The sequence below is a fragment of the Protopterus annectens genome, chromosome 14.part0 (genome assembly GCF_019279795.1).
Source record: "Protopterus annectens isolate FY-2018-M chromosome 14.part0, PAN1.0, whole genome shotgun sequence".
NCBI lineage: Eukaryota > Metazoa > Chordata > Ceratodontiformes > Protopteridae > Protopterus > Protopterus annectens.
In genome coordinates, this window is record NC_056748.1 from 314,106,159 (window position 1) to 314,128,373 (window position 22,215).

Here is a 22,215-nt window from a genome sequence, read left to right on the forward strand (position 1 = left end):
AATAAGACCAACCAGGTTTTTACAGAACTATCCAGACTTTTGACAGTTTTTTTGGTATGTCCCTCATGAAATCTGTGGTTTTCTGGCAAATTATTGAGGATTGAAATTACTATATAATGACAAACATTTCAGTTTCAGACTTCATATCCTTTAGGAAATGCATGCTAATGTAAAACCCATTGCACTAACAGCGTTGTATGTTTGTAGAAGCGATATTTAAAATCTGTCCTTGATTTTTTGCCTTTGTCCCCCATTAAATTATCTTTGTCCTGAATTCTGGTGTTAAGAGGTTGAGAGGTATACAGGTAAGGGGCTTGTTTAGTGAAAAATTCTATTAATTTTTCAAAAGTCCTAAAATTAAATTACATGCAGGTTAAATTGAGGATGGTATGACAGACACGGTGTTGGTCTTTCTCTGGCATTTTGGTACGTACACTGTCTTTCATTCCTTTATATTTGTTCATGTTAAGCTTATTTTGAGGTGGGCTGCTGCTATGTGTTCCTTTAGCACTGGCTAGTCAGTGTAGTAATTGACCAACTGCTTAGAATGTTAGCCCCCCCCCAGCAGAACAGTATAACCCTTGATGGAAACTCATTCATAGCTCATCAAGAATTGGATAGGTTTCATTTAGCAATAAGCAAGAATGCTTCTACATAACGCTGTCAGTATAGGTTAACTGTGAACTGATTTCACATTAATCCTACAGGTTATTTAAACTCATTCCACTTCTTGTTTAAGGGATAAATTATAGTCTTCATTTACGTTTTTCTGTTTTGTTAATATTCAATAGTTTACATTTAGGGTTAAGCAATTTTACAGTGTTGGTTGATGTTATTCTACTTTATCCATACAATGGGCAGGTCTTTCTTTCACTGATTGTAGTAGCATTCTTTTTAACTTTTTCTAAGGATTGTCAATTTTTCTTGCTTCTTTTCCCATCATTATTATTTAACTAAGCAAAAGATAACCTTCTAACTTAATGCACATTTCATGTTACATTTAAACAGTTTCTATTTGTCATTCAATAAATGGATTGTTATCCTTACCCATTTCGAATTAAATCATAGGTTTTGGAAACAAAGTCAGATTTGTACGGTGATGCCACACAAGTATCGACAAACACTTTCAGATCAGTATCTGTGCTCTTCAGAGTGGCTTGAATGAATAAGTCTTGGTTCAGGTTGACATAATAAGGTGAATCTAATATAGGTCTGGTGAAAGATGACGAATCATAGAATAACATGCTTATATTGTACCTCCCGGCTTCTGTTTCATTCATTTCCACTCCAGTGTTCTTAGCTATGTACATTATTTCCAGGATTGTGTCTTGTTGCATTTTGCATGCCAAATGTACTTGAAAAGTCTTTTGCCTGGTAATTATATAGTCAGAAACAGAAGCTGTTATCATGTTTAAATAAGTGATGCTGTTATTGTCTGCCTACAAAATATAAATAAAAAAATCCATCAGTAAGCACATAAAAATGAGATATTAATATATTGTTAAATACAGTGCTTTTTCTTAGTGTAACACCCTTAGACAATATAGTAACGACCCTCTTCTTGTGGAAAACTTTTCATAGTGCCAAGTGTATCACATGCACAAATACCACCTTTGGGACGACTGTACTTACACTAGGAATGGTTTGTAGTGTGTTCACTGCATATGGAGCCAAAAAACTGAACCCAGCAGGTCTAATACAAGAACAAAGAATGTGAGACCACTTTAGTCACCATAAGCCTACTTGCAAGTAGGATAATCTTATCATTGTCTTCTTAAATTAGTAGTATTAATATATTATTAAATTAAGAAAGGTGAAGAAAAAATAATAATCCAAGAAAATTATGTACAAGTGCCTAAAGCCACTTACATGTAGGTTCATAGTTCCATAGATAGATACTAGGCTAGCTGCCCTTGCAGGCCATTTTAAGGCTAGACATTTTCCCTTTATGTACTGGAAATAACCTATCCCATTTGGTTATAGATTGGCCTTACCCATCTCATAGTCGATAATTATATATTATCCATAATGAGAATAAATGGGATCAGATCATAAATGATTTAAGGGGACCCATGCATGGGATAAAGCATTTAGGAGATGCCTCTGTCTGTTACTAGTATGAAGGCAGTCCAGTGGTAAATTTTCTGTTTCCTATACCTAGATCTAAGTTGTGATTGTGTATGGACAGGGATGAACTTTGTTTTATGAGGATGGTGAGTCTATTCCACAGCAGCAGCATCCTCTGCAAGATATACCTGTCCCTCCAAACTGTTCTGTTGTTATTGTTGCAGAAGAGGTTTAGATCCTTAGACTATTTCTGATGCCATTTGAGTTGCTGATGTGCAGTAAATTTATTAGTAATGGGTTGGAGGATGCCTTGTATACTAGATACAGGTCACATCTTAACAGTCTGTAGGATACTAAGTATAGTGACAGGGCTTTGAGTCAGTCCGTGTAGGACATTTTGTTTAGGCCTCGTATCCTTTTAGTAAGGGATCTCTGTGGGTGTTCCAGTTGTTGCATGTGTCTGGACAGATAAATGCTAAAGGGGGCATTATACTCAATGACTGTCCTAATGAAGGCTGAGTAAAAGAGGACAGTGTCATCTAGCTGTGCAATATAAAAGGACTTTCTTACTACAATGGGAACATGTTGGTCAAACTTTAGGTCACTATCCACATAAGTTACCAAATCCCGAACAACTGAGCCAACTCTTATCGCAGTACAACTTTAATTTGTAAAACTGAAACCCCCCTCCAATCTTCATCTTCACTGAGGGACAATATATTTTGCCTTACCTATATTATTCCAGTTTACCTCCCCTAAGATTGTTTACTTTCCTTCTAATTAATCAGTGTTCCTCAGAAATAATTTTAGAGATAACCAGCCTTTATCCTGGCTTACTTCCAGAATGTAATATTGAACATTTTCCTCCTCTTGACTAGCAAATTTTGGGGTATAGGTTTGGTATAATGTGTCATTTGTTGATTGAACTCCTCCTGGAGTATCACAGATTAGGGTACACAGGCAGATTTTCCTCTTTCTGTAACAAAGCTAAGTGTGGTTGGAAGGTGCATATCTGTGTACATCTGTAGAACCTACATGTATGATGTAGGCTATCCTCACCATTGCTCCAGGAAAAGAGAACAGCAGATGTGCTCATTCAGCTTGATCTCCAGGAAAGCTGCTCTCAGATAATCTGAGACTTTTTTATTTGTATAGAACCTTGGTTGCTGGAGCTATAAGCAGAAAACCATTTATTGTGCTGATAGACCAGCATTTACCATATAAAAACAGTAGGCAGGTCAGCAACAACTGCTCACAGCAAAAACTGAAATACTCAATTTATCTATTAAGCATAACAGGAAAAGGAAATAAGCTAAGTCATAACCTATTCATACTTTCATCTTACACTCTCTACACATCACACCAAACCTAGTTAATCTCATCATTACCACAAACATAGATGGATTAACTCCATTTCAGCTCAAACCAGAGCAAAATTAAGTGGAAAAATACTCCCCCCCCAAAAAAAACGATAGTTTTCCAATATACTAAAATACTTCTATGACAAGACATTCACCTTAATCCTGGCCCCACCTATCACAATGAACATCAAGACAATTCTCTTCCACACACTGCTGTAACCTTAGAATGGTCAGCCTCGAACTCCAGAAATCTAACTTTTGCTGCCATAAATGTTAGAAAAATAGGAAATAAAATTACTAAACAACATACCTGGATTACCCAGCAAAAAACTGATGATATCGATGTAACTGAAACTTGGCTTAAACCCAACACAAATTACCTCAAAATTATACCTTCCAACTATAATATCCTTTGTAATGACTGCGTAAAGAGGAACATTGGTGGTATTGCTTTAATATTTCCCAGCATCTACCACATTCCCCGTGCAACAAATGAATATCAAAATTCATTTCATCAGAGCTTATTACTTTTCTGAAATTAAACATTTATAAACAAATATGTATCACAGTTCTTTACATTCCTTCTAGTGACTGTACTAGAAGATATCCAAAATTGGATATCCATAACAATTCCACAAGAAGAAATACTACTAGGTGATGTAAATGCCAATTGGTTTGGCATAAACTCTAACTCCCCTACATTTAGTGTGAACTTATCTGGTTTTACACAGCCAATTAATTGCCCACACATTATACTAAGATGTCAAATTCACTATTAGACTGGATTCTAGTATCTGACATTAGCAAATACACCATCTCTGGTACAGTGGCTGTCTCGATGATCATCTCCCAGTCTATTCATCAAGACATTTCACACATCCACTTAAACAGTATGTTCATAAAAACAACACACAAGATTTCCAATTTTAACCCAGAAATGTTCATTACTACCATATCATACATTAACTGGAACTTCCTAAAAATCCTCTGCTTGTATGATGCTGTAGATTTATTCAGTACAATGTTCCCCAATATTCTGAATAGCCTTGCACCTCCAAAACATTCTAAAAGGAAGAGACTAAAAACAAATAATGTAATTTGGCTATCCAAAAAGAGTAGAATCCTAATGCAGGATAGAAAAAAAGCATTGAAAAAAATGGCAAAATATAAAACACCTCAATATCCTGAAAAACTTCAGAATGCTTCACCATTGTACTAAAAAGCCAAATTAATGAAGACAAAAAAATCTATACTGTAATAACTTTCAGAATAATAATAAACATAACCCTAAAAATTCTGGACAACCATTAAAGAAATCTTGCCTCCAAGCCACAAATGCAATCCTAACCAGTCTCCCAATAACTTATTACTCTAAACTGCAATACATTTCACCTCTTATTTCAGAGATAGTATAGCATCTGTAACCAAGGATTCCCCAACATCTAAACCTAATCCTGCCCAGCAGCCATGTATTACCACATCCACTATTATCTTCTGACCTGTGCCCAAATCCTATATGAAAATACTCTTAAGCAAACTCAAACCATGTTCTACTTCAATTGATGACCTTCCAAGTGAATACTTTAAAATATCGGCCAATAGAATCATCTACCATATTTCAATACTTATAAATAGGTCAATCCAGCAATCCCACATTCTGTCTCTCTGCAAAAAGTCACAAATTATAACTTTGCACAAAGGAAGAAATTCAACTGATATTACTAATTTAGACCTCCTATCCCCCACACAACATGGCTTCCATCCTTCAGGTAGTACTAATATTGCACTTCTAACCTATATAGATACTGTCAATAAAGCTAGAGATAATGGCAAACCAGTCTCCTCCTTGTTTCTAGACTTGTCTAAAGAATTCAGCACAGACTGTCACAGCAAACTTCTATTTCAAATGTCCTCATTAGGTCTGTCTCTCAGCCCACCCCTCTATGATTCAAAAGATACCTGTTTAATAGGTATCAGTCAGTAAAATGGTAGTCCACCCTCTCTCCTTAACTCCCAGTCACCACCGGTGTACCACAAGGCTCTATCCTTGGTCCCCTCCCCTTTAACATTCTCATCAATGGCCTCCACACATCCATGTGATAAGCCTCCCTAAAAGAGTGTGGAGATGACCCCATGCTAATTTGCACATCTGACAACATGGCACACCTCAAAAAAATACTCAGTAAGCTTTAACAGCAACTGAAACATTTTTGTAACTCACAACCCATGCTCAAAAAAAAAAAAAAACTGCTACTTTTTTCCCCAAATCCCTGTCCATGAAAAAAGCTATTGTGTTTCATTTCATTGATATTCAATGTTAAATTCCTAGCCTAGAGGGTTTCTCTGTATTTATAAGTGAGTCACATATCTTTCAATTTATTACTGCTCAAAACCGGAGTTGTTTGGCTTCTACTACATACCTACAATCAACTGGATTACTGGCTGAGTTAAGTGCAAACTTGCAGTGTTAAAGACTGCACTGCATTTCATTTTTCTGTTTATTTAATTGCTTCATTGAATATTGTGCTTGTGTCTCTCTGTAGTTGTTTATTTTTCTGTTTAATTGTTACATACAATACTGTGGTCCTCTCTGTCTCTGCAGTTAGTGGGGGCTATTGTGTTTCACTTCAATGATATTCAGTGTTAACCTCTTAGACTAGAGGGTTTCTCTGTATTTATAATTGAGTCACATATCTTTGAATTTATTACTGCTCAATACCTGAGTAGTTTGGCTTCTGCTACATACCTACAATCAACTGCATTACTAGCTGAGTTAAGTACAAACTTGCAGTGTTAAAGATTGTACTGCATTTCATTTTTCTGTCTAATTGTTTCATTGAATATTGTGTTTGTCTCTCTGTAGTTATTTATTTTTCTATTTAATTGATTCATAGAATACTGTGGTCTCTCTCTGTCCCTGCAGTTAGTGGGGGCTATTGTGTTTCACTTCATTGATATTCAGCATTAAACTCTTAGCCTAGAGGGTTTCTCTATATTTATAAGTGAGTCACATATCTTTGAATGTATTACTGTTCAATACCTGAGCTGTTTGGCTTCTGCTACATACCTACAATCAGCTGCATTACTGGCTGAGTTAAGTACAAACTTGCATTGTTAAAGATTGTACTGCATTTCATGTTTCTGTCTATTTAATTGTTTCATTGAATGTTGTCTGTGTCTCTCTGTAGTTATTTATTTTTCTGTTTGTTTCATAGAATACTGTGGTTTCTCTCTCTCTCTGCAGTTAGTTTCCCACCGCCCTCCCTGTTCTTGTTTTGGTATTAATCTGGATGGCTTTGGAATTGCCTGTCCCTCCTTTAAATTTGCGTTTGAACACTCCTCCTGGTTCTATCTCATTTGCTCACTCAACCGAGTACAGTGAAATCATATTTTGACTTCAGACACTCTTACCAGTCCCATCTGTTCAGCTCTATCCCAGCTGTATTCCAGTCTAGTGTCACTAGCTCACACTACCTAATACAGAGAGAACATTTGTGAAGAGCAAGCCACTTAGGTCCTTAATTTTGAATTATCTTCTGTTTCTCCTTTCTTCTTTTCCACTTTCCAAAAAAAATTTTCTAAGCTTGTTTCCTGTAACTAGTGTAGTCCAGTTACAGATTTGTTGTAACCAGGACTGTTTGTAAGCTTCTGAGCCCCTAAAGCCTTTCTGTGTTGGGGTGAAGCCTTCTAGCTTATCAGTGAGAGTGGTAAGCACTAGGTAGCCTATCTACCACAAGAGTGGTTTCTGGACCAGAAATTGTAGTTTATTGGCTCTTTCAGCAGTTTTTCCGTTTCTTTCAACTTTCTAGTTTAAAAGCCCGCATTTGCTCGTGTTTCCCACCTTTTCTGTAACTATTCTAGTCCAGATACAGATATGCTGTATCCAGGACTGTTTGTAAGCTTCTGAGCCCCCAAAGCCTTTCTGTGTTGGAGTGAAGCCTTCTAACTTATCAATGGGACTAGTAAGCACTAGGTAGCATATCTACCACAAGAGTGGTTTCTGGCCCAGAAATTGTAGTTTATTGGCCATTTGGCAGTTTTTCCATCTCTTTCAACTTACTGGTTTAAAAACCCGCGTTTGCGCTTGTTTCTCATCTTTCCTGTAACTAGTCTAGTCCAGATACAGAGTTGCTATATCCAGGACTGTTTGTAAGCTTCTGAGCCTCCTAAGCCTTTCTGAGTTGGAGGGAAGCCTTCTAGCTTATCAGTGGGAGTGGTAAGCACTAGATAGCCTATCTAACACAATAGTGTTTTTTGGCCCAGAAATTGTAGTTTATTGGCCGTTTGGGCAGTTTTTCCATCTTTTTCAACCTTCTGGTTTAAAAGCCCATGTTTGCACCTGTTTTCCACCTTTCCTCTAACTAGTCTAGTCCAGATACAGATTTGCTGTATCCAGGACTGCTTGTAAGCTTCTGAGCCCCCCGAGCCTTTCTATGTTGGAGGGAAACCTTCTAGTTTATGAGTGTCAGTGGTAAGCACTAGGTACGGTAAACAAACAAACAGTACCAAAGAAAGGTTTAACCACGACCTTAGAGAGAAAACACCAAAACTTTGTTGTAGAGCAAAAAAAGTGGTTTTAAGTGGTATACTTGATAAAGCTCAGGACTACCTGGGCGAAAGCGCTTGTGTGATTTCTTTTGTGACTTGCGGAACTGAATACGTTTGGAATTAAAACCACTTTTTTTGCTCTACAACAAAGTTTTGGTGTTTTCTCTCTAAGGTCGTAAGCACTAGGTAGCCTATCTACCACAAGAGTGGTTTCTGGCCCAGAAATTGTAGTTTATTGGCTGTTTGGGCAGTTTTTCCATCTCTTTCAACTTTCTTATTCAAAAGCCCATGTTTGCACTTGTTCCCCACCTTTCCCGTAACTAGTCTAGTCCAGATACAGATTTGCTGTATCCATGACTGTTTGTAAGCTTCTGAGCCCCTCAAGCCATTTTGTGTTGGAGGGAAGCATTCAAGCTTATCAGTGGGAGTGATAAGCACTAGGAAGCCTATCTACCACAAGATCCAGGTACAGATTCTTAGTTTTAACACTTGAATGTGCTTATTCGTGCTCAGCCCTTGTTTAGAACTTGTTGTTAGCACTAAATAAGCTACAAATTGCTACAGCACTCAACTTTCCTCTTTACCTAGAGGAGAACAGTTTTTGTACTTACTTTCCTCACTTGCTTAGAGAAAAACAGCTCTTATACTCACTTTCCTCACTTCTATAGAGGAAAGTGTTTTTTTTTATTCAGGCTTGTCTAAGGGTCAGCTCCCAGTGTTCTCTCCTATCTATCTGATGAATCTGGGCATCTTGGGGCAATGTAGCAATTGCCTCATGTACAGCGACAACCCTCTCCTCCTACCACCCAACACAACAACCTGTGAGAGATGCACTTATCTAGCCAAATTGGAGGTAAAGCTCTCTCCAACCATGACTGAACTTGACAGTCAAAAGGAGAAGGTAAACACTTGCACCACACAACACTCATCACATAGTCCCACTAAACCTATACCACCAAAATCCACACATAGAAACACAAACGTAAATCTCTGGATCCACCAATAAGTGCCACACTACCAAGTACAAATCCAGTTTATTGAATCACAAGGACGAACTGACAGTGAACAGCGGACCAAAACCATAAACATGAAGCATGTAGAAAAGAGTTAAGCGCTTTCACCCATAACAGTTGGGCTATTGGTGGATCCAGAGATTTACGTTTGCTGTGCACAGCTTTTTTGCATTACACATAGAAACACAAAAACATTCGTGGAGACTCTCAGTAATAATCTGCTCAAGCAACAGAGACCTCCAAAGCAGAAACACAAGCAACCTCCACCCCCCCAACCCAACCCAAATGACACATAGCCCACAGACTCTGTGTGCCACTCAATCACAGCCCATAAGACAAAACAACGTACCCAACACACTAGTCATAGGTGACTCTATAGTCAGGAAAACTGATGTCCCACTCTCCAGGCTAAACAAAGGAGATGGTTACTGTCAGCTGCCTGTTGGGTGCCAGGATCCGTCACATAACCCATGCACTCAGGTCACTCCACAACAAGTAAAATATGACTCTGTCATTGTCCATGTTGGTGTGAATGACAAGAGACATACCTCCCTGGACTACATGAAAAGGGACATCGAAGAGCTCTCTGATCTTGTAGCCCAGACAGGTATGACCCTAGCCCTGAATAGCATCCTGCCATCGCCCAGAATGATACAGCAGTACAAGGACAAAATGACTGACTTCAACAATTGGCTAAGTTTCTGGTGTCAGTCTAAGGGGATCCAGTACCACGAGACTTTGCCAGAGATGGCCTGCACCCATCACCCCTGGGATTCTGGATATTGGCTAAGGCTCTTGCTGCCCCTATAGTGCCTTTTTTAGGCAAGGTTCAAATGACAAATTCACCACTGTAACAGGAACAGGTAAGCAAAAACTGAGGGTAATTCTACTCAATGCTAGAAGTCTAAATCTGAAAATGCACTCCCTCGAGGCACTCCTTAAAATGAAGAACATTGATATCTGTGCAGTGACTGAGACTTGGTTCAAGGCTCCAGAGAGCACCCCTGCATTACCAGGCTGTAACTCATACCACACATTTTGGCCACCTAACCTGGACCGGAACACCAAAGGCAGAGGTGTGTTCATATTCATTAAGGATATCCACATCTCCAGGCTAGTTGCTCAGCATAATGCATCCGAGGTTATCCAAGTGCAACTAACTCTGGGCAAACCTGCAATCCAAATTGTAGTTTGCTACAGATCCTCCACCATGCCCCAGGATTCCCACTCCTCTTTTCTTGATATACTGGAAAATATTAGGGTTCAACCAAACACCCTAATATTGCGCAATTTCAACTACCCCACCATTAACTGGGAAAACTACTCATGTACCAACTCCTTCACTCAATGCTTTCAGGAATTCATAAATTCCAATGCCCTGGATCAACTTATCCACACCCCCACCAGGGGCAACAGTATCTTAAACCTAGTCATTACCAGCATGAGTGACCGGTGTTCCACACCTCAACTCCTCGTGGGTCATATCCGACCATAAGCTAATCACCCTAGATATCCACATCCTGCCCCCACCCCCCATTAAGGAAATCATGGTGAAAAATTTCTCCAAAGCCAACTTCATGCTTCTTAAGACAGAAGTGGTGAACTTCATGACACCTATGCAGATGGACAATACAGTTACGACTGCTAAATCCTACACAGATGCACTCTATAAGCACTTACATGAGTGCATGGATCGTGCTATCCCAAACAGAACCAAGATGCTATCCTCCAAAAAAAGGAAGTCAATCTGGTGGTCCCCTGCCATAAACAAACTCTACAACAGAAGGAAGAAATTGTTGCAAAAGAGAGTAAAATCTGAGTGGAGGAGTTCCATGGTCAGCCTCAGTAAGAAGCTGAGATCCCTTATAAGATCCTCCAAAGCTAGCTATGAAAAGAAAATCGCTACTGATACTAGGGACAACCACAAAGCATTCTATAGCTATGTGAAGAATCTCAGTGGCAACACCCAGATCTCCTCTGAGTTACAGCACAACGGCATGAAAATTACAAAACCAACTGATATTGCCAACGTCCTGGCAGATAGGTTCAGTGCTAACTTTACCCCCCTCTCACCTCCTAAAGGGCCCATATCTACACAGGAAGAATGCAGAGTCCCTGTAATCACAACTATGCAGGTAAAAGCTGCACTCTATAAAGCAAAAAACACAGCATCCATGGGACCGGACAACATCCCAGGCTGCGTTTACATGAACTTTAGAATTAACTGGCTCCCCACCTAAGCACCATGTTCAATCATAGTCTCACATCAGGCTTTGTGCCCACTGAATGGCGCATAGCAACAGTTATCCCACTCCACAAAGGGGGAGCCACCACTGATATTGGGAACTATCACCCTATTAGCCTGATGAGCCTGGTCTGTAAGGCCATGGAACGTATCATGAAACTCATAAACAAAGACATTGCTAACCTCCAAACTCTGGACCCCAGCCAATTTGGGTTTATGAAAGGCAGATGATGCCTCCTGAACCTGATCGATGACTTTGAAGCAGTCACCAAAGCTGCAGACGAGGGTAAGGTGGTTCACACGGCCTATCTTGACCTCGCCAAGGCTTTTGACACCTTCCCCCATTCTGGAATTATAGCTAAACTCACTAAACTAGGTATAAATCCCTACATCACAAGATGGGTTGACAATTGGCTCACTGACAGAGCCCACACTGGAAAACTTGCAGACTCCAAATCTGACTTCAAACCAGTGACAAGTGGAGTACCACAGGGTTAGTCCTGGGACCTCTCCTGTTTGGTATCTACTTCTCTGAAGTACAGACTAAGACAGAAGGCCTTTGGCTAACAAAGTTCGCAGATGACTACAAACTAGGAGCCATAGCTGAGTCCCCAAATGATGTGGACATCCTACAGAAGGGCCTCATTGAGACAAATGCCTGGTGTCAGAGCCATGGCCTCAAGCTCAATGCCAAAAAGTGCATTGTCATCCCCTTTGGTAAAAACTCTATCCATGAACTACCACATAGGTGGCAGTCAGTCTACTTAACATCAAATGTGTGATAAGAGACCTGGGGACCCAGGTGGACAGTAGTCTCTCCTTTGATAATCACATTGCCATAGTAGTCAGCAAATCCTTTTACATGGCACAAGTCATCACAAAAGGGTTCTCATCTAGGAAAAAAGAGGTCTTGTTCCCCTCTACTGAACACTCATTAAACCCTTTATAGAGTACAACACCCCTTTTGGAATATACCTCACAAGACATCTGCAGCAGCTGGAAAGGCCACAGAAGTGCCTCACAAAGAGGAATACTGGCCTCATACAGATGCCCTACACTGACCCTCTCAAAAAACTCCAGCTTTACTCCATAGCATATCACCTACTCCAAGGTGATCTTTTCCTAACATATAAAGCTATGTCAAACCCAGAGCTGTTGGACATGTTACACCTAAAGAAATCCCAATCCCTCCGAGCTACATGCTCTAGGGACCTAAACCTTATCACCACAATAAACAGGATATGCTGGAGGGATAGATTCCTGTCCCAGAGACTTCCCATACTCTGGAACAAGCTACCCATCTATGTCAAGCAAAGTTCTTCATTAGCACTCTTCAAGAAAAATGTTGATAAGTGGATGAGAAATAGGAACTACACCCCAGGGATCACTTCTGTGGCTATGCTCGACAGGGGCACAGGAAAATAACTTTCTTGGGTGGCGTAAGCCAGGGAACCTTGTTGGCTAGGCTTACTTAGGCCCTTGGGTTGAAAGCCTAGTACCTACCTATGAACCTATAAAGTCCTTTCTCTTGATAATACAACCAATGAAGGCACTCCTTATAGCAATTTATTAGTTTTATTTATATGTCTTTGTTGACCAGGATAGTCTGACTGGGCAAAGCCCTTTTTCAGCACAGGCCCAGACAGAAAAAATCGTCTTAACATACAGTATTTCAATGTAACCCAGTCTACCATTGATACAGTTCACTTGTACAATGTTTATTTACAGGAGTTAACACAAATTATTTTGCTTGAAACAGGCAATAAACATAGTGATGGCAGTCTGAGTTACAGTTACTTATCTTGGATTACAACATTAATATTACCTCTAACAATATAGATGTTAACTTAAAGACAGTGAATTTCTTAAATATATTTCTATAGTTGAAATCAAATTTATCTTAGTAGAAATGACTTAAGAAATTATAGTAGGAGGTTGAGCTGCAGAGATAGGTAGAAATAGGCAGGAATACTGTGAGGGTTTGAAAGAAAGAAATGAGTATTGAAAGTGTGGAGAGCGTGATAGTAGTGAGCAAAGTGGAAGTGTGTATTAGGGAGGTTAGGAGAAATGGTTATGTGTGGAGGTAGTAGGTAAGTGGTTAGGAGACGTGGTTATGTGTGGAGGTAGTAAGTAAGTGATTATGAGATGTGGTTATGTGTGGAGGTAGTAAGTAAGTGGTTATGAGATGTGGTTATGTGTGGAGGTAGTAAGTAAGTGGTTAGGAGATGTGGTTATGTGTGGAGGTAGTAAGTAAGTGGTTAGGAGACATGATTATGTGTGGAAGTAGTAGGTAAGTGGTTAGGAGATATGGTTATGTGTGGAGGTAGTAAGTAAGTGGTTAGGAGATGTGGTTATGTGTGGAAGTAGTAAGTAAGTGGTTAGGAGATGTGGTTATGTGTGGAGGTAGTAAATAAGTGGTTAGGAGATGTGGTTATGTGTGGAGGTAGTAAGTAAGTGGTTAGGAGATATGGTTATGTGTGGAGGTAGTAAGTAAGTGGTTAGGAGATGTGGTTATGTGTGGAAGTAGTAAGTAAGTGGTTAGGAGATGTGGTTATGTGTGGAGGTAGTAAGTAAGTGGTTAGGAGATGTGGTTATGTGTGGAGGTAGTAAGTAAGTGGTTAAGAGATGTGGTTATGTGTGAAGGTAGTAAGTAAGTGGTTAGGAGATGTGGTTTTATGTGGAGGTAGTAAGTAAGTGGTTAGGAGATGTAAGTATGTGTGGAAGTAGTACATAAGTGGTTAGGAGATGTGGTTATGTGTGGAGGTAGTAAGTAAATGGTTAGGAGACATGATTATGTGTGGAAGTAGTAAGTAAGTGGTTAGGAGATATGGTTATATGTGGAGGTAGTAAGTAAGTGGTTAGGAGATGTGGCTATGTGTGGAGGTAGTAAGTAAGTGGTTAGGAGATGTGGTTATGTGTGGAAGTAGTAAGTAAGTGCTTAGGAGATGTGGTTATGTGTGGAGGTAGTAAGTAAGTGGTTAGGAGATGTTGTTATGTGTAGATGGTAGTAAGTAAGTGGTTAGGAGATGTGGTTATGTGTGGAGGTAGTAAGTAAGTGGTTAGGAGACATGATTATGTGTGGAAGTAGTAAGTAAGTGGTTAGGAGATATGGTTATGTGTGGAGGTAGTAAGTAAGTGGTTAGGAGATGTGGTTATGTGTGGAGGTAGTAAGTAAGTGGTTAGGAGACATGATTATGTGTGGAAGTAGTAAGTAAGTGGTTAGGAGATATGGTTATGTGTGGAGGTAGTAAGTAAGTGGTTAGGAGATGTGGTTATGTGTGGAGGTAGTAAGTGGTTAGAAGACATGGTTATGTGTGGAGGTAGTAAGTAAGTGGTTAGGAGACGTGGTTATGTGTGGAGGTAGTAAGTAAGTGATTAGGAGACGTGATTATGCGTGGAAGTAGTAAGTAAATGTTTGTTGGGGATGTGGAGTCAGAGATCAGGAAAGTATCAGTCTGATGCTGAGCATGATTCATTGAGATGTTGCTTGAGGCTGCTTTTGAAGTCTGTTAGTTTGCCCAGTAGTTTAATTTTTTCAGGGATAGTGTTCCATAGTTTGGAGAAATGACAAGACCAGAGTGAGTCACCGGCTGAGTTATATGACTTGGATGTTATTAATAGGAGTTCATTGGCAGAACAGAGGCCCCTAGTGGGGAAGTAGGGGAGTAAGGTATTTTTGAGTGCTGGGCATTTGTCTGAGTGGTGTTAATAGTTTATAAGCTCATTATCATTTGTGTGTACTTTACGTTATTGTAAAGCGAGTTAAGCTATTTTAGAGCTTGACAATGGTAGGTTCTATGAGGTGTATAGAGGTAAATCTAGCAATTTTGTTATAGTAGGAGGTTCATTTGGATTCAAATGTGGCATTTATATTTGTCAGTATGGGAGCTGCATATTGGAGAGTAGGGAGGAGGATGGCTAATGGTTTCCTTGCTATGTCTGTAAGATATAGTTTGACCCTATAGAGGGAGCTAAATTTCTGGTGGGTCATTTTATTGATGTATTGCATGCTGTGTATATCCTGAAGTCATCCCTGCTGGTACATATTAGTGCAGGAAGCTGGAAAAAGCAGTCTGAAGCATAAACTGGCACTGTTTTTTGTAAGATATTTCCTTTTTAAATAATATAAAATTGTAGGACACCATGGCAGGGTTGTGATAATTCATATGTCTTCCTATGGCATGGGGCTCTAGTTTGGTCACTAGGACTGCACTCTTGTGACCAAACAATTCTCTTCATTCTTGGTAAAATATGAATTAAACACAATCATCTATGGTGATTCCCCAGCTTAAGTCATGTGTAACAGCACAGGTCAACACACTAAAAATATAATGTACTATGAATTTAACAGTGACCATTGGTGATGCTATTTTCTGTTCCTTTGAGATGCATTGTAGACTGTGAAACTTATATTTAATTAATGAAAAATACATTATCTGTTTTCATAGTTCTGAATTACTGATTTTCTAATTAGAGTATTCATACCTCTCTAATAGTTCCACAGCTGTTCAGAGGTATGTTGAATATTACAGCATTATGTGTTATATTTGGTCTGCAGTGTCGATCATTCAGCATGACATCACTTGGATAGTATCCAGCTGAGTAGAGGAAATCATTGCTGATGGTTGCTGTCATATAGTTTGTTGAGCAAGAAAGTGAGACTAAAACAGGAATAAACAGTTTTAGTAAAAAATCGTACTTGGTACATCATCAAAGTATCACACAAGAAAATCAGTACTGCTGAACCCATAATATTCCCTCCATGCCCAAACATCAGGAAGTAAATTACTTTGTAGAAGAGTGCAAAGATAGCTATCATATTATTCAGCATTAGTTTATATAGATGACTGGCATATTACTGCAGAGAATCTGAGTCACACTGAACTCAAGGAAGTTTGTACAATGTAGAACTGCATTATTGGAAAGCAATATTCCACATACACGCAAATAGTTTTAATGAAACAGAGAAAACTGGCAAGGAGATCAGATTATTTAAATGTTCCAAATGATAATAGGTTCATAGGTTCATAGGTTAGTACTATGCTATCGGCCCTAGGCCAATACAAGCCTAGCCATAACAATTCCCTGGATATTTCTTCCCACAATATTTACTTCTCTGAACCCCTGTCTAGCAGGGCGACTGATGTGATCCCTGGGGTCAATTTTCTATCTCCCATCAAATCATCAAGGTTCCTTTTGAAGAGGGCCAAGAAGGGGCTCTGCTTAACATGTATGGGCAGTCTATTCCAGAGTATTGAGAGTCTCTGGGTCAGGAACCTATCCCTCCAGCATGTTTTGTTCATTGTGATGACAAGGTTTAGATCCCTGGAGCGTGTGGCTCTGAGGGATTGGGATTTCTTTAAGTGGAGCATGTCCAACAGCTTGGGGTTTGACATGGCCTTGTATGTTAAGCAGAGATCACCTCTGAGTAGACACTATGCTACAGAGTATAGCTGGAGTTTTTCGACGGTCAGCATAGGGCATCTGCTTCAGGCCTGTGATTTTTTTAGTGCGGTATTTCTGTGGCCCTTCCAGCTGTTGTAGATGTCTTGTGAGGTACATACCAAATGGGGCATTGTACTCTATAATGGGTCTAATGAGGGCTGAGCACAGTGGGACAATGAAAGCCCTTAGTGATGAGGTGTGCCACATAGAAGGATTTCCTGATTATTGTGGCAACGTGGTTATCGAAGGTGAGACCACTGTCCACCTGTGTCCCTATGTCTCTCATCACACTTTTGGTGTTTAGTGCACTGCCACCTATGTGTAATTTATGGGTACATGTTTTTTTCCCAAAGGGGATAACTATAAATTTCTTGGCATTAAGCTTGAGCCCATGTCTCTGACACCAAGCATCTGTTTCTGTAAGGCCCTTTTGTAGAATATCCACATAATCTGGGGATTCAGTAATGGCTCCCAGTTTGCAGTCATCTGCGAACTTTGTTAGCCAGAGTCTCTTAGTGCTGGCCTGTACTTCAGAGAAGTAGATGCCAAACAAGAGCGGTCCCAGGACTGAACCCTGAGGTACTCCGCTTGTTATTTGTCTGGAGCTGGATTTGGAGTTGGCTACTTTTACTGTCTGGGTTCTGTCAGTAAGCCAGTTGGCAACCCATCGAGTGAGGTAGGGATTTATGCCCAGCTTAGTAAGTTTATCTATGATTCCAGAGTGGGGGATGGTGTTGAAGGCCTTGGCAAGGTCCAGATAGGCTGTGTGGACCACCTTACCCTCGTCCACAGCTCTGGAGACTGATTCTAAGAAGTAAATCTGGTTCAGGAGACAAGATTGGCCCTTCACGAGCCCAAACTGGGTGGGGTCCATGATAATGGTTCCATGCCCTTGCAGATCAGGCTCATCAGACAGATGGGACGGTAGTTCCTGGGATCAAAGTTGAATCCCCCCTTGTGGAATGGGATAACTGTAGCTGTGCGCCACTCAGTGGGCATGAAGCCTGAGGTGAGGCTATGATTAAACATGACACTTAGTGAGGTGCCAGTTCATTTTGTAGTTCATGTAGTACACAGCCCGAGATGTCATCTGGTCCCATGGATGCTGTATTCTTAGCTTTGGAGAGTGCGGTTTCTACCCATGTGGCTGTGATTACCAGAAGTTGGCAGTCTTTTGGTATTGAGATGGGCCCTTTAGTGGGTGAGAGGGGGGTGAAGTTGGCACTAAATTGATCTGTCAGGATATTGGCAATATCCTTGGGATCAGTACATTTAATGCCATTCTGTTGTAGCTCAGAGCAGATCTGAGCATTGCCATTTAGATTCTTGGCATAATTGTGGAATGCCTTGTGGTTGTCTTTGGAATCTTTGGCAATTTTATTTTCGTAACTAGCTTTGGAGGATTTTATGAGGGATCTCAGCTTCTTACTGAGGCTGGTAAGGGAATTTTTTGCATCCTAGGATTTTCCTCTTTTCTGCAACAGTTTCTTCCTTCTGATGTATATATGAGTGAATAACTAATTGCCAACACACAGAAGTTAGAGTATCCAAGCGTTTAGATGCAAAAATGACATCTGCTCTTTTCATTGTGACTGTTGAGTTAAAACATAGGTTTACTTCTCATATATGTGGATGTACATGATACACTGTTGTCCAAAATTAGCACACCTGAGCATTAACATGCACTGAATATGGAACCATCAGACCTATGGTTAGGAAAATAAAACTGCAGTGCTTATAAAAACATGTTTCTGCAAGGGATCAGCTGCTGATAATGATCATCAGTGAACAGCAGTAACACATTGCAAGCACCATTGCACAAAAGATCTGCGTAGTGGGTAGGACATGTACAAAAAATTTGCCTGGTGAAATAAAAATGTGTGGATTACCTATCTGACAAAAGATTTTTTCAACCAGGATAAACAAAAGTATATATAGTATCTTACTACAATGGCATAAGGGGGTGGATAGACTATGATGTCATTGTAAGATATGGGCTCAAGACACAAGCGCAACCACCACCACAACCACACTGGATCCATAAGCGATTCTATCAAGGTAGTAGGATAGAGCAATTTCTCAAATCTTACTGAGCAAATGCCATTGTATCCAGGAAGTCACTGGTGCTGTAGGTCTGATACAATAGTACACTGACACATGATCTATTTAGTGCTGCTTCTTTATGGACATGGAGGATGATGGCAAAACATAATGCTTCTTGACCCACAATGTATTTGTGACATTCTGGTTTATTTGTATAAAGGAGGCCATCCTGCCAGCAGAGCTGTAAACACTTGTGCCATCTCAGTCTTTGTTTCATAGGTTCATAGATTAGCACTAAGCTACCTGCCCTTGCGAGCCATTTTAAGCTTAGCCACTTATCCCTTGTGAGACTCAAACCCTGCACCTTGTGTTTGTAAGGCAAACACCTTAACCATTAGGCCACCCTCCCAACCTTTATGTAACAGGCAACCTTTTTGAGAGCAGATCTGTGACACACCTGAAGAAAATAAGATTGGCTTGCTGGATACATGTTCCCCCTTTCTTGCAGAGAGTTTCCCCCACTTCCATGTGGCAGAGAGATGCCAGTGTTGTAAGCTTCCTTAGGCAGCATAAAATGTGCTATCAATGCCATATGCCAGTGATAGCCGACATCACTGGATACTGGATTTCCCAGAAGGAAATCTGTCCCACATGGAAGTATCAGCCATTTGGTCTGACCTCACTGAATTCAGTATTGCCTTTCAAACATGAAGTACAGTAACCTAGTAGGGGAAACTCCTCAGCTGTGCTCTGTATTTCCTTTAAGATCCAGATAGCCACACTCATCCCACCTACATCTTGTCTTTTCTATTTTGTAAGCCCAGTTCTTGGGACGATAGCAGGAACTTCACACAAAGGAGCCTTAGGGTACTCTTCTTCCATTGCAAAGGGATGGCGTTATTAATTTTTAAAATATCTAAAGTTGTGTGTAAATCAGAAACTGCCAAAGAAAAGACTGATATAGAGAAACAAGACTATATAGCAGTGCAGACAAATAAGGCAGGAAGTGAATCAGTATATGGTAGGAGGAAAGCAAAAGCTGTTGAGGTGATACTATCTGCTGCCTGCATGATATGCTGCAGATGAAAGACTAGCAGAGAGAATATGCATGTGAAATAGACAAAGAAACGTAATGGCTATGGTGTATGGGACCCTGTTTGAGTCAGTCTGGAATGGGACAATGAACTAAAAGAGGCAATTGACAGAGGAGTTGCCAACTTTGTACAAGGATACAGTAGGAACAGTAGGATTCTAGAGGTGGTACATGGACAGCAGAAGGTGTGAGGGAGATAGACGTTAAGACACCAGTTCTCAAAAGAGATCATGATCTGATATGATTTATTTTAGGGGAGCAGAGGAGATGGCCCATGCAGCAAGGCGCAATATTGCAGTTATACAGATATGGACTAAATACAAGAAGAAGAAGAAAGAGTGGAGGAAAGGGGAGTGACAGTCAATGAAAGCACCCAATCAGTTTTAGGGGAGATTTGGGACAATCTAAAGTAGTAGTAAAGAAAGAGTGAGAAGACTGGGTAAAGGGAAAATGAGAAATACACTTTTATTTCTATACAAAATGTTACGGGGTGCAATAAAGGAGAACGGAAGGTATACAGGAGGTGAAAGTGAGAAGGTGTAGAAAAATACAGTATGCAGCGGCTAGGAAGACAATGCCAAGGCAGGTTAAAAATGCTAAAGTAAGTAAGGAAAATGAACTAATGGGGGTTAAGGCAATGATATAGTTTATTTACAGCTACAGAGTTGCAGAGAAAAATGGGTGCAGAGGGAGCTGATTAAAAGAGTAGTGGAACATAACAGAGGGTAAGGAGCAAGCAAAAGTTCTAAGCAACTTACTTATGCTTGTTTTCAAAAAAGCAAAAGGAGAGAAAACCATTCTGGAAAGAATAGGTTGTAGAGGTATGGAGAGATTGAACAGCAACAAGTGTAAGTGAGGGAACACAAAGATCAAGAACCAGATAGGCTCCACCGTAAACTACTATCCATGTAGCTGCTTATAAGCAGGAACATCTGTCAGAGGTATTTAGCAAATCTCTGGCCAGTGGGGAAATATAAGATGACTGGACGAAGTTTAAGGACTCTTTCTGCAAAATTAGATAGCCTTATCATCCCTGGACTTGTCATCCTAACCTCAGTGGCATATAATGTGATAGAGAAGATTTTGAAAGAATGTCTGGTAGCATTTGTGGATCAGCTTGGGTTCAAAGCCAAAACATCCTGCCAAATGAATCTCATCTAGTTCTACAAATGAGTTTAGGCTATGCTGCATAAGGGAATCCTATTAAGTGGCTGCCCTTAAAAGGTCCGGGTGGCCCACTGATGATATGGTACCACTTCTAATTACATAAGGGAATCCTATTAAGTGGCTGCCCTTAAAATGTCCCGGTGGCCCACTGATGATATGGTACCACTTCTAATTACATAAGGGAATCCTATTAAGTGGCTGCCCTTAAAATGTCCCGGTGGCCCACTGATGATATGGTACCACTTCTAATTACATAAGGGAATCCTATTAAGTGGCTGCCCTTAAAAGGTCCCAGTGGCCCACTGATGATATGGTACCTCTTCTAATTACATAAGAGAATCCTATTAAGTGGCTGCCCTTAAAAGGTCCCAGTGGCCCACTGATGATATGGTACCACTTCTAATTACATAAGGGAATCCTATTAAGTGGCTGCCCTTAAAAGGTCCCAGTGGCCCACTGATGATATGGTACCACTTCTAATTACATAAGGGAATCCTATTAAGTGGCTGCCCTTAAAATGTCCCGGTGGCCCACTGATGATATGGTACCACTTCTAATTACATAAGGGAATCCTATTAAGTGGCTGCCCTTAAAAGGTCCCGGTGGCCCACCGATGATATGGTACCACTTCTAATTACATAAGGGAATCCTATTAAGTGGCTGCCCTTAAAAGGTCCCGGTGGCCCACTGATGATATGGTAGTACTTCTAATTACATAAGGGAATCCTATTAAGTGGCTTCCCTTAAAAGGTGCCGGTGGCCCACTGATGATATGGTACCATTTCTAATTACATAAGGGAATCCTATTAAGTGGCTGCCCTTAAAAGGTCCCGGTGGCCCACTGATGATATGGTACCACTTCTAATTATTGCCCAGTATGTCCTACAAGCATAATTAGGAAGCCATCTGAGATCCTAAAAGAATGATAAAATAGAGCAGCATGTAAAGACTAATATTCTGTGATCTAAAACTTGTCACCTGCTGACCTTTGCATTTACTTTGCAAATTAGTTTGGTAAAACGTAACAGCAGACTTACCAGATTTATTTTGGTTTTGAAGAGTGGAATAGTATACAGCACGGAAACCATATGAATTGTAGCTGTTTTTCGAGAAGTATAGGGTCATGGTGTTTGAAGATGATACATATATTTCATTTAAGTTGATTCTGCCACAGAGCTTTGCAAGCAAGGAAGCATCGTTTTTTTGAAGAAAAAAGATACATAAATCATAAGT

General features: G+C 40.1%; 1 protein-coding gene across 1 annotated transcript in view; it reads right to left on the reverse strand.

The window, feature by feature from the left end:
* LOC122788658 (deleted in malignant brain tumors 1 protein-like) overlaps window positions 1-22,215 on the reverse strand; it is a 1,289,564-nt gene that overhangs the window by 44,102 nt on the left and 1,223,247 nt on the right. The window contains exons 29-31 of the mRNA XM_044055554.1: window positions 22,020-22,184; window positions 15,720-15,895; window positions 1,048-1,439 (exon numbers count right to left, since the gene is read on the reverse strand). Of these exons, the coding sequence (XP_043911489.1) occupies window positions 1,048-1,439; window positions 15,720-15,895; window positions 22,020-22,184 (733 nt within the window). The remainder of the gene's footprint in view (window positions 1-1,047; window positions 1,440-15,719; window positions 15,896-22,019; window positions 22,185-22,215) is intronic.